This window comes from Netta rufina (assembly GCF_964035555.1).
Source record: "Netta rufina genome assembly, chromosome: 3".
Classification (NCBI taxonomy): domain Eukaryota; kingdom Metazoa; phylum Chordata; class Aves; order Anseriformes; family Anatidae; genus Netta; species Netta rufina.
The window spans coordinates 40298341-40312172 of record NC_140125.1 but is presented as its reverse complement, the minus strand read 5'-3'; the positions used below and the strand labels follow the sequence as shown (position 1 = coordinate 40312172).

Sequence of the window (13832 nt, the reverse complement as noted above, 5' to 3'; positions counted from 1 at the left end):
AGTGATGATTTTTTTCCTGCTCCATTCTTCATCATTGTCCACTGCTTCCGCACCTTGATTTTAAAAATGCAGTGGCAATTATTTATGCACTTCGTCCAATGCTAGGAGGAAGAACTTGCACCCAGGACATCTCTCTTCTCCTTCCACATCACTGACTGAAAGAATTAGCCTTTTTCTGTGGCACAAAGAAGTCTAGTTGTCTTTTGTGCAGTGGCACAGCCTGAGCAGGCTGGGTGCAAGGGTTTCCCGTATGGAGGAGCTGATACCTTGCTCCTGGAAGACAAGGGTGAGCGCAGCAGGATGTGTGGGACTCCAACCCACATCGTCACTTTTCTGAGCAAGTGTTTCAGTCATTTAGCTCTTGCAAAAGATGTAAATGGCCACATTCTCTCTTTTTTGCTGCCTTGAGTTTTTTGGTATCTTCATGCTGAACTTGGCGCTGTCAGTGCGGTATGTTCACATTGTGCAAAGGTTGGTTAGGGTGTCAGTACCCTTACAGGGCTCCAATAAGGGAACAAACATGCAATTGTGGCATCTGGAAGTCCAAGACCTGTGGCAGGCAGCAAGCTGCTCAACTCTGGCAAGCGTGTCAGCAATTCTGGAGGTGTGCAGCAGTAGGCTTCTAAGCTAGGAAGTAGTTTACCTGGCAAAAACAGCACTAGGGCAACCGAGGATCATGTTATGTGTTTTGAGGCTGTCATTTAAATTCTGTGGAAGATGTTGTTGCCTTGTTGCCTTTTTTTTTTTTTTTTTTATCTGCAGAGACAGAGGTGAGTGGCACAGAAATTGCCTCAGTGAGAGCACAGCTTGGTCTGTGATAGTTTCATTGTGGTGATGATGTGTGGAGAGGAGAGGGCTCAGTGTGCCTCTCCAATTCTGGCATGGGTTTGCTGGAGTGGGAGTTAAAAAAACAACTTTGTTTATTTGTGAACACAGTACATTTGCTTTACAGTTCTTGAGACGTAATACATTCATAGACCATTCTCTTGACCCCTATCATGAATACCACTGTTATTTTTCTCAGGCTTGACATACTTGGACGAGTTACTCATAGCTATTAGCTAACAGTGTGGCTATTATGGTTGATGCCAGACTTGCCTGTTCAGTTAAATAAGCCTGTGTTTGTTCTTTACTTGAAAGTTTTGTTCTTAATGTTTAATTTGTTCTTCATTTCAAAGGTTCTGAAGAAAAAGCACTTGAAAGATGTGCATCTCCAACAAGTGTCTGTGAGAAGGTTCGCATCATTCAATCTCTTTTCAGTAGACGACCAGAATACTGAAGAGGAGACTGGGACCTGGGTTCAGTATAAAAGTGTCTTTTATCCTGAGTATAGCGTGTCCTTAAGGTAACCATCATTTAAGTTTTAAGTACCTCTTAAGATCATATACAAGACTTGAATATAAAACTCATTTGTCATTTTACCAGGTTTTTTTTATAACTAGAGCATAGTTTACAAATAAACTGTTAGATGTTATTTTTAGTTTTTTGTTGCAGTAAGCAGGTTGCCTGTTTTTTTGTTGTTGTTTGTTTTCTTTTTTTCCCAGTAAATTTCACTGAACTGCCAGAGCTTGACATAAATTCTGGTGATTATACCTGTAACAGAATGCAAATACAGACACATATTTAATATTTTGGTAGCGATCTAGTTTTGGTAAAACTCGGTGATCATTTGGAAGCCAATTGGTAAAACAAAAGAATATAAGAATTCCTCTTTCTACAGAAAGTGTTTATATGTAATGAAAAAATATGTTTTATGTCAGAGCAGATAGAAAAATGAAGAGGTTTGTATTAAAAAGTAACACACAGAACACCAACAAAAAGAATCTGAAGGAAGTGTGAGTTCTAGTAGCCTTAGCATTTTATAGCTGTGCATTCATTATTATGTTTTTCTTCTCTTTTGCTTTTGTCTCCTTTTCTGTGTTCAGTCCTGTACATATCTATAACTTGCTTTTGCCTCAACAGTAGCTTAAGCATCCCTGAATCAATACTTCGTTCTGCAGTTTCAGATTAGCCCTGCTGATTATGTAGGGTTTTGCATTCTGTGCACAGTAAAGGATGTTCCGGAGAGCCTGACTCGTGGAAAATTTAATTTAATTGGGACCTTTAAATTAAAATCAGTCATAGAAACTAAGATTTGACACCAACAAGTGACCACCATTAGCTCTAACACTTTTGCAAGTCTATAAACAAAAAACAGGCACAGACAAACCAACTCTGCATGCAGGTTGTCTTAAATTTGCAGCTGGGTGTGAAGTCACATCTGAAATTGTTTAAAGTTTTACAAAAATTTAATATTCCATTTTTCCATGCTTACACATGTGGAAAGTCTTCAAAAGAAAACCTTTCAATTTGAAAGTACTGCCTAGTTTTAAGAGAACTAGGTACAGTGTTTTTTCTGCAGATGGACTTTTGCAGTGAACTGTCGGGTAATGCTAGGGATTCAGCCAGATGCTCACCGTCTACCTAACCTCTTTGTGCAGTCTCTGTGTTCCCTGGTTTTAGGTCTTTAGAGGCACGCTGGTAGTAGGAAAGGTTTGGTAGAATTTAGGCTGAGCAAGTCTGCAGTCCTTTAGGCTGTGGTCTTTAACTTCTTCATTCAGTCTCCGTAGTTCACTGCCATGATGTGCAACACTCAGTGTCATTTCTTGATTTACCGTTTACAGGAATTTTAAGATAGAAGGCAAGCTAAGGTTCTGCTGTGCTGGCACTACAAAAATGGAGAGAATGTCAGGCTGATCTTGCTGTCATATGTGATATCTGCGCAATTCTGTTTCCATCACTTCCCATGTCATCTTTTTTTTTTTTTTTTTTTTTTTTTTTGACTAAGAGTACCTTCATTGATGATAGGACACAGCTCAAGTTGTAGATTGCAAACAGCATGTTTGTTTATATATGGCTTTATTGTTGGTGATCAATGTACACTGTATTACTAAGTACAGGGATTTTATTTTTACTTTTTGTATTTGTCTGATCTTTGCCAATAGGAATGCACAGTTTCTGTGCTGGAGCAAGGTCACATTTGGTTTTAAAAAATGTATACTGAGGATAATAGGAAAATTGTTTCCTGCTGGAGATCCATGTTTTTATTTTTTGCTTATATTTTATTCATTTCTAGAGGATGCTCAGTCTCTAAAAATGGTAATCATAGTGATCGTTTAGGAATGCTGTTCAGAAATTATGTACTCTTACACTTCTGTATTAAAATGTTTTCTCTATATATTGAACCAGTGATAATGGATAGCATATACTTACTATTTCAAAATATTGAAGGGTGGTGAAGAAAGAAAGAAATGCTCACTGTGTATTTTGCTAAAGCATAAATAGCTGCAACAAAATCCAGTTTACCGTTAGTCTGTATCAAATAAAGTTTCTTCAATGCTTCTGCAAAAGCATATAATTTAAGAAGGTAAACAAAACAGTTCAACATACATAACAGATTAACAGTTCTCCTTGCTGAAACTGATGTGTCTAGAAGATAAATGTTGGAGTCAGCATTCTTGGATTTTTGAGAACTAAATGTATCTTGGAAACCTAAGGATCCTCTGCGTGTCTGACAGGTTTTCATTCATTTTTTTCTCCTCCTATTGGCAAAATGTTAATTAAAATTTTCATTAATAGAAACAATTTAAAGAAGATACAAGAATGTTTTATTACCATATAATTAACGATAACAAGAACATCGGTCAGGTAAATCCAGAACAGGGTGTCTGAGTAGGAGAACCTTTTCATACATCTTTTTGTCAGGAAAAAAATGTTGCTATGACCCCTCTAAGATCTTGACAGAAGTGCTTTAGAATTTTCATCTACATATGTTTTCCTCATGCATTAACATCTTCTTGGGAAAGCTTATTTCATATGTTGGATGTTAAAAGGGTTGTCAACTAATATCTTGACAAGACTAAATACTTTAGAAAGTTCATAAGGTTGGTAGTGGCTTTTGGCAAAAAGTCTAAAGGTCAAGCTATATCAGTTCAAGGGCTATCAAAACTGATCAAATTGTGTATTCAGATATGCTATGACCTAGCTGGAATTACTGTTCTAGAGGGACTTTGGGATCAGTTTGTTAGGCAAATAAAAGCTTCAATCGGAGCTACAAGTCATGTGCGTGACTTTCTGAATTTCTCAGAACAGCTTGTTTTAATGAGATGATATTTTTCTATCCAAATTCAGATTGGATTCACCTTTCTCTTATGCCGTGCTTTTCTGTCACTAGTTCATTTTAGAATCATTTTTGTAAGAAGTCTTCTAAAGCAGGAAGCCAGAAGCACCCAATATAAGGCAAATTTTGCTTAAAAAAATTAAGCTGGATTTATGTGATTGACTAGATTTTGTTGTTGACTAAGTATGTTGTAATGATACACTTACATGTTACATCCATGCCTTGATGATACGAGTTGGGTGGCTACATACATGTATATGGCATTGCTTGGTGTTGTTTGCAATTAATGTTAGTTAAGAAATAAATCCCTTAGCTGATAGGAAGTCAGACTGGGCATCAGGCTGAATGTTTATGGCAGTCTAGCATGGAGAATTTACTCATCTTCAGTCCAAGCTGGAATCTTGCTGCATTTTTCACATTCAGATTTGGATAGAATAAACTAAGGTAATGTAGGCTGAAGATGAAAAACAAAAAGGCCATTTTGAGGGACGTTTGTTGCAAGCGTGAGGTGGAAAAAGTTATCTTTCATCACAGATATTATCTACTCTTATGAATCTTTTCTTTATGAGAAATATGTTTTTAGTCAAAAATGAAGCTGGAAGAGAAACATAAAGTTTTAAGTTCTTCTTAACTGGGAGTATTTTACTTTTCCGTTCAAAAACTGTGCATGTACTAAATAATTGTTTTCTTGGTGATAGGAAGATATAAGTAATTAGAATTATTTTAACGTGTTTTGTTTATTTAACCTTGCATATATAAACCCTTCTATTCTAAGTCACGAATGTGCTTCTAAATTTAAATTTTGTACAAATAGTTATAGCAATGAAATGATTACAGATCATAAAGATGTAGTGTCTAACTGTGGCAATGCTGTCTGTCTTTTAGACAGGAAAATTGTTCTTTTATTAGAGTTTAAAAAATGAGCAGTCAATATCTTTTTAAATTTTCTATTTCAGGATATGGATTTACTTTAAAATTGTAGGCTTATTTTAAGCAATCAGAGAAAAAATAAGTTGTTTTTGTGGTAAAATATTTTCCATTGATCAGTAATTTGGTATTTCAACTACTAAAATGCAGAACTGAGAAGAACAATGCCAGTGGCTTACAGGAAGGTTTAAATCTTTGTAAAGAGTGTAAAGTGTTCTTTGCAAGATGTCATGCCTTTATTCTGAATATGATAAAAAAAAGAAAGAAATTATTAGATTATTCTAGACCTTTGGTTTAGTAATGAGAAGCATGTTGTTTGTCTGTGGCAAGTGATATGTTAGAAGATGGTTTAGGACTGAATTCCATTGGATATTCCTGTAGGTTATTTCTGCTACAAACATTTTGAAATTTTAATGGATAGGTGTTTTTTTTTTTTTTTTTTTTTTTAGAGATAAACAGATTTCAAGGAATATTGCCTACCCCTTAAGGACACTTTGTGAAGATATGATAAAATTGCTTGTTCCATATATTGCATACTAAGAGACAGTGTATGCATTTAGCAGCATAAATGCTTGGTTGCAGCAGGAAGAAATTGAGGAAAGAGAGTAATTCATTTGCAACATACTTCTATCCCTGATTGAGTTAAGACTGTTCCTTCATACTGCCTAATACTTGTGTATTTGTAAAAAGAATTTGTAGATAAAGAAGCTGTTGTTTTGATTATTTTTACCCTATTAAACTGAGATCTTGAACTGGAGTGAAAGAGGAATTTGTCTTGTTTTTCTATACACTGGCACAGAAAAAGCAGCGAATTAAATAACTAAGTTTGTATATAGTTCTGAGTCTCTTAACTGGACTGCAGTGACAATTGATGGTGTGACCATGCAACCTTTTTTGTAAAGTACCCTTAGCAATAACTATTTTATCCTTATCCTGTCTTTCCTTTTCCACAAGTATTGTAGCTTTGCTTTGTATCCCAGTTAATAATAGATGGTGACGTATTGCTATCCCCTCCCCCCCCCCCCAGCTATTATATGGGGTCTACTTAATGTTTGTAATTTTGTTTAAGTTTCATATTATTTTTCCTAATTCTGTTGACGAATAATATAAAGGAAGAAAAAAGTTTTGTTTCATACTGATTAGATGGAAAGCGTACATTTATAGGGAGCTTTTGAAGAATTGATTATCTTCATTCTACTGCCTACACCTACATGTAAAAGTCTGCCACTTGTGCTTCCTGAACTGGAGAGGAAGAAACATTAACATACTTCACAGATATTTCTTTCCCTCTCTCTCTGTGACTTAACTTTATTCGTAGTCCAAAGCAAGGAATTTTGCGCTACTTCATATCAGGAGAAACATGAGTTAAATTAGTTCATCATCCTTTGATTTGTCTTCTGTGACTTACTGTTTCCACCACATAAATTTTTGCATACTGTTCCTCGAAGACTTATCATAAGAACACTGCAGATCAGATTAACCTGAGCTGAAATTCTTTGTCCGTGATGCTCACCTATGCTTGTCTGAAGTACAAAAGGTTTTGTTGATCTCAGCAACCACAGCTTTGAACTTTTTTGCTTGAACTGTACAATGCTCATAGCATATTCCAAAGTGCTCAATACTGATGTTCTTCTATATTTGGGGATAACTGTGGAAACTTATGGGAGTTTTGGGGGCTCATTTAATGTGTTAGAAATGTCTTTTTGCAAAATAGAGTTTCATATTAAAAAAAAAAAACACAAACACTTGTGATTTCTTTTCTTGACTTTCATAATTTGGTGCACATGGCATTTACAAATGCTTCATGCACAGCTTGTGAGATGTACAGTTGAAAGCTGTGATTATGACAGGCATTCATAGAAAAGAGATGTGATGTGTATTAGATCACAGTTTCCTGGTTAGATATAGGAGGAGCAGCTGATGGGATGAGGCGGCGAAGCAGCAGCAGCTACAGAACTGCTGGGGTGGCAGTAGTGGATCCCAGCCTAGAAACTGTTTTTTAGGAATGGTACCAAGTGGTGTGATATTTATGGCAGAACTTGGAGTTAGAGATTACCTCTATTTACAGGTGCATGTACTTTTTAGGCTGCAAGTCCCATTTGTGATGGAAAAACTTGGGAAGGTTCATTGTTACTAACTTGGAGCAGTCTTACAGTAGTCCATAATGGTAATATGTGTAAGACCTGCCCAAGGTGTGATTTTGGGAGTAAATGAGAAGTGACTACTGAGGTAATGGCTACTTCTCTCATCCTAGATGTTTGAGCTTGCTCCCTGCTTTTCTTCAGTGAAGGTTTCATAAGCTGATCAGACTAAAGGAAGCAGGTGTTAAACCCTGACTGCTTTCAGGATGAGTGTGGGGTGGGACTGAGGAGAAGGATGCCCCTCAGAGGAAAGCTGGATCATTCTCATCATTAAATTATGGCTCACGTATGTGCTTGCCATGAACGGTATCTGTGAAAGCAAGAAGGAGGCTGTCAAGACACAGACGGAGAGGAAGAGACTTTGAATATTGCAGGTGGCCCGTGCAAAATGCCTCCACTGGCCAAAACAGCAAATATTAAGATGTATTGTGTCTGTGCTTGGAAGCCACAAGCTTTTGGCCACTGAATAATAAATGGAATGTGTTTGAAATGTCTGTGTATATTGATGTTTAACCATGGAAAGAATGTTTTATAGTCAGAGGAAGATTTTTAACGAAAGTTAAGTATATCAAAAGTTGTTCTTCCTTGCCTCTGCTTGCTTAACTTTTAAACTTTATGATATCTCTTTAATATATGAAACATATAGACAAAGAAATAATAATATTAAAAAAAAAATCAGTTTATTGTTCCAGGACTAATCTATATGTCAACAAAGATTAATATATTTCTTTAGCTTTCCCTGAATCTTTTTCTTTGCCCCCCAGTCTTACATTCATTTAGAGAGAATACATTCACAGCTGTCTGAGAGACCCTGACTTTGTCAGAAGTATGCGTGGTTATGGAGTGAGTAGGATGCTGAAGAGCCAGCAGGGGACAGTTCAAAGGGCAGCTCTGCAGTTAGCAGGACTACTGATCCTGTTCACTCTCCTGTCACTTCCCTTGGATTAACTCTGTTGCATCAGTTGGCTAATCTGATTGAAAACAAACTTGCCAAAGGAAAATAAAAGAAGGAAAAAGTGAATTCTTTGTCCAGGCAAGCTAGGAAAATTTTTTTAGACTTCCACCCTCTAGTGCAGTTTAGGAATGTATTTTTGGCTTGCTTCTAGGTAGCTGGGAGAAAAGCTCTGATCTACAGGTGAATGTTGCTTGTAATATCTTTAATCATTTTTCTTGCTCCTGTTTATGACCTCATTTCAGGTTCTGTTGGCTTTATTGTTTTTCCTTCTTTCTTTCTTTCTTTCTTTCTTTCTTTCTTTCTTTCTTTCTTTCTTTCTTTCTTTCTTTCTTTCTTTCTTTCTTTCTTTCTTTCTTTCTTTCTTTCTTTCTTTCTTTCTTTCTTTTTTTAAGAATTAGTCAAGTTGATGTTTTGTACTTCTCATAATTTGTCATTTAATGTGTTAGAAATGTCTTTTTGCAATGTAGAGTTTCATATTTAAAAATGTTAGATTTTTTTCCCCCATTCTTACACTAATATTCAGGAATGAAAAGCTTAGAGAATGAGCATTAAATTTGAAAATGTTAGAGGTGCTGGATTTCTTCCACTCTTAAATTGCTGAAAACTGGTATGATCCCAAATGGCCCTGGAAGCTATATGTGAAATCTTATTAAAAGACTGCGTTTTTGTGTTTTACTACCTAGCTGAATTATTTTTAGAACTCTAAGTGCATTTATGAAACAATTGTGTGATCTAACTGTTGTAAAGTGTAAGACTTCTTGATTTTTATTTGCTTGTTTTGGCCCTAAATTGGTTTGGAGCAGTTAAAAAAAAAAAAAAAAAGTTTTAGTTTCTTCTTCTTTTTTATTTTTATGGTTTTGTTTTTGTTTGTGTGAGTCCAGCCAGCATGTCTATAGCATTTACATGTTTCATAAGCAAACATTCATTCAACTTTAATGCACTTTTCTTCTGCAAATTGTGAGTGATTTGCTCATTGTGTGCTAAAATTTGAAGGTGATATGTGAAGATCATAACAACATGATTTCATAATAATACGATAATTTAATTTCCTCAGTTTTGAATATTTTACTTTAATTATACAAATATAAAACCAAAGAGAATGCAATTCACTGAACACATTAACCATTTTTATTGTTCGCATAATTAAATGAAATGTTCTTGACTTTTGTGGAAGAAAATAGGAATGTGCGTACTGCTGCTGTTCAAAAATATTCTTTTGTTTTTCCTCTTCAAAGAAATCTCATTACCAAAATTCTTCCTTTCCTATATGCGGTTTCCACAACTATGTCAAAACTGATGCTGTTTGGATATATTTTAATTTTGATAAAGATTAGTTTTGGAGAAACATTTTCTTAGTTCATGAATGACCGTGGTGGAACTTTGAAGACTACTGATTGCCTCCCTGTTGTGCCCCACGTGGCTGCAGTAGTACCTGTTTGTTGTCTGTGAAAGGCATTTGTGAGAAATGGACATGTGCAGTGAACCTTTTTTTATGAAATTTTTTTTTTGTTTGTTTGTTTTTTGATTGTTTATATGTTGGTAAGTCACTGTTTCTGTTTTCTTCTAGATTTCACGATGGACTCCAAAATGTTAAAGATGTTCTTACAAGCTTTGACAACACAGGGAATGTCTGTAAGTCATTGTTTATTTAAATACAGTACAATGTTGACAGAAGCCTAACTGTACTAATACAAATTATTATTGTATGAGCCATCAGCAACCATTTCATTTACCTGAGAAACAGCCTTACCGTGACCAGATACACACATCTACTACCTACCTAAGCACTTTGCATTGTTTTATATAGCACAGTTGTTTGTGTGCATACACCCTTAAATCTTCCCAGTGCATGTTGTTTTTGGTCCTGTGACTGCAGTGGGAAGTTCACTGACTGCAGTTCAGTGCATCAGAGCAGCTGAACCGGGTTGGACAAAAAATTAGTTTAGCCCGTTGATTTGTCTTGGCCAATGGCCAGCAGTGGTTATCTGAGGAACGCTGTGAGAGCATGGGAAACATACAATGATACTTCTGGCTTACAGAGGGCAGACAGAAAAACAAAAGAAAGCACCTAATCAAGTTCTGAAATTCCTCCCCACAGAACGTTTTGGCTCCTAGTATATTGCATGGGTTCTAAAAGCAGAGGAGAAAAGTTGTGGAAGAAAAATTCCCTGTGGCTATCGAGTGTAAAGGCATCAGTTACGGTTCGGAAATTGCTGGACAGTAGGAAAATTAATGGGGCAGTAGGATGATATGTTTGTCCTGATCTTGCGCTCTTTTCTAAGCATCAGCTACTGACCACATTAATCTTAGACAAGATGAGCCTTAAGTGGACCTTCAGAGTCTGATCCAGTATGGCTCTGCTTCAGTATACTTATTAATAAAGTGTTCTATGCTGTTAATGGACTTTAATTATAAAATTATGGTAGATCACAAGAAAGAAGCCAAGCTAAAATAAGTAACTATTTTTTGTAGTGAGTAATTATGTATAATTAATGTAAATATAATTTACATTCACAGATATACATTGAATTTTTATTTGGTAATTTCTGCCTTATTTCTCAGGAAGGGTTGGTTGTTTTCAAACAAGCAAGCTTGTGGATTAAACCGGGGGGGGGGGGGAGCTTGGGGTGTGTCTCTATGGTTGCCAATTATTCAAGAAAAGTGCAGTTATCTCTTCATCCCTGTCAAAGGTATAAGATAAAAACTGTCCAGAAATATGAGTATTTCATCTCAAAACTCCAGTCTTTGTATTCCAAAGCTGTTTCAATAAACATGGGCTTTCATTAGGAAAAAGGTCAATTTATTGAAGAAACTTTTGTCTTCCAAAGGAAAAAAATACTCATAAATCATGTGCTCTCCTTTTAAAATTTGCTAGCTTCCATTCAGCTCTCAACATTGGAGGTAGTTGCAGGGTTCTGCCACAAAATGTGTTTGGATACATTCTTTCACTGTTGCCAAACAGGGATGCTTTTGTCTGATTTTGGAATGAAAAATTTATGTAAGTAATATACTAATATCCCAAATGAAGAGGGCTGAGAAACAAGATTCACATTTGTAATTGTGACTGACATCTGGTATAGGTGTAGGCATCATGAGGTAGATAATGAAAATATTTAAATTTAAGACATTTAGGATCTGAAAGAAAATGCTTTGCTTAAATTACAGGAGGCATTTGAAGAGATTTGATGTTGTACATTCTCTGAATAGGATGCTAGAGAGACTTTTGTAACCATTTACATTTATTCTTAAGCTTTACCCAATTTAAAAAAAAAAAGAAAAGAAAAGAAAAGAAAAATATAAGGAAAAATAAGAAAAAAAAGTCCAATCTTGACAGTGAAGGGGGCAATGAGAGGAAAGAAAAAAATACTTTTGTTCATTAAATACTCAAGTATTTAGTTTGAACAGCAGAGAAAATCCTATTTTTTTAATGTCAAAAGTGCTTTAACATTAACACCCACATACTGGAACAAGATATTGTACTTTGTTAAACACCGTAATGTGCTTTCTTAATCTTTGTTCTTTGTGTAAGTACTTAGATTGTGATCAATCTATACAAATTTCTTTGATAACACAAATAAATTGCTGTGCTAAAGTTTGATATGCTTTTCTGTTGTTAGATGTGCTGTCGGCTCTTCTATTAACCTTTTCCAGTATTTCAGCTACTTGCTTATTGATTGCAGATAGTAGAACAGGACTTACTACTCTAATAGGCACAACACCAGTCTAACACAGAAGTAATACGACATTAGTAGTTCTCCTTACTGTTTCTCTGTATACACAAAGATTCACATTTGTCCCTTTGGATTTGGTATTGCTTTGAGAGTTCATGCTGTGCTATTATAGGCAGTGTTTGCAAAGTCATTTTAAAATTCACTGCTTCCCTGTTTTTAAATGTCTGTGACTCTGTATTGATGTGCATATTACTGATTTATGCCTGTTTTACTGAGCACTTTTGATTACACTCTATTAGGGTAGCTAAAATAGTTATCTTCTGACAGCATTTTGACAGCATACTGGCTTGGAGTATACTAATCATACTTCCTTGCTACTGCCTTTATGGAGTAAAGGTGCCCAGTGTTCAAGCCAGAACTGCTGTGTATATCATACCATCATAGTAAAGTTCCCACTCATGAGTTACTGAGCTGTTTAATTTGGATCGTACCTGATTGAATTTGTCCTTTTATCTCTAAGAGTAACTACAATTCTTATATTTCTAAAGCTAGGTTGATATTTTTTTTAAAGTGCTATATTGTTATTTACAAATTTTATCATATGACAGTCTACCCTAAAAAAAAAATCTTTTTTTTTTTTTTTTTTTACATTTAACATTATTAAATCATATCTTCTAACACCTAGTACTAATGGAGCTATCCAGTACTGAGCATGTTATCAGTCCTATCAACAGTGTCTCTGTGAGAGGACCTATCGAATAATTACAAACTTTAATGTTCTTTTAGGGTACCCTGTGTAGTCATAACTTACTGGGCACTAAACTTCACTTAAATGATTTGGACCGAGTTATCAGAAAATAGTTAAATATTTTAGTGTTTTGCGTATTTGCTTTGGCTACTGTACTAGATAATGTTTTGCTAGAGTAACCTCTAGCAAACCTCTAACCTAGATCATTAAATAATTGTGTTAAACATTCGATTTTCTAAAAACTGAAACATGATTCTTATTTCAACATTTGAAACCAAAATCATTTGTTTCAAATAACCAAGGACCTTGTATTAAAATTTTGTTGTTTTTTTTGATCTTTCTACCTATGGCCACATCACCATACCCTATCAAAAGAAGAGTGGTAGAGGAAATTCTAGTCAATACCACTTTCTCTACACTCCCAGTACACACAAACTCAGTACCAGATGTGCCACTAGCTGGCAGCATTATATAAAATATCAATAAGCAGCTTTTGAGGAGTATTTGTGACTGCTTTCTGACAGTGCTGCCTTACACCAGTAAGACTTCAGGGCAAAAATGCAGCCAACTGCAGTAGCTGTAAATGGTGTATTATGAGTCTCCAAAGTGTTAACTCCAGAAATTGCCTCTGCACAAAGTTGTTCAAACTTGGTATCCTTACATTCTGTCTTTTTCAAAAATATTTCCAATGATGCCTTTTCATTGTAGGAATGCTGCCATGAATAAAAATTCACGCTACAAATCACTTTTCCAAACAACATGTGAAAATTTTGGGTATCTTTTCTGCTCATCTTTTGTGAGAGAGCAGTTTGCACATGAAAACACTGAATGAATTCTCCACACAGACAGGATGCAATGCTAAATGCACTTCATTCAGCTTTAATTCTGTGCACGAACAGGAAGCAAGGAAAAGAAGGCAAGGACAGAGGAAGAGATTGGTGTGTTCATTTTAGACAACAGTATGCCATCTGTTAAAAAAATGGTACATCCTGAGACCATCTCTAGTCATAAGACACTCCTTCAAAAGAACTGATGGATCCCAGGCAGAAGGCTCAGTGGTGACATTGTGGGATAGCATCAGCTGGCTTGGGGAGCCACATGCCATGCTCATCCTTGCAGAAAATCTCTTCTGCAAATGACTGTCCAAAAGGCAAAGGAAATTCTGCAAGAATGAGCTGTTGTCAATTATCACTTTCCCCTGTCCTTTTCTAGTGGGAGAAATGTTCGTATA

The 13832-nt window shown here is 35.7% G+C and overlaps 1 protein-coding gene across 1 annotated transcript in view; it reads left to right on the top strand.

Annotated features, from left to right (window-relative positions):
- The window catches only part of CAMKMT (calmodulin-lysine N-methyltransferase), a 220857-nt gene that overhangs the window by 5875 nt on the left and 201150 nt on the right, over positions 1-13832 (top strand). Inside the window, exons 2-3 of the mRNA XM_084285012.1 lie at positions 1179-1345; positions 9750-9814. Of these exons, the coding sequence (XP_084141138.1) occupies positions 1179-1345; positions 9750-9814 (232 nt within the window). The remainder of the gene's footprint in view (positions 1-1178; positions 1346-9749; positions 9815-13832) is intronic.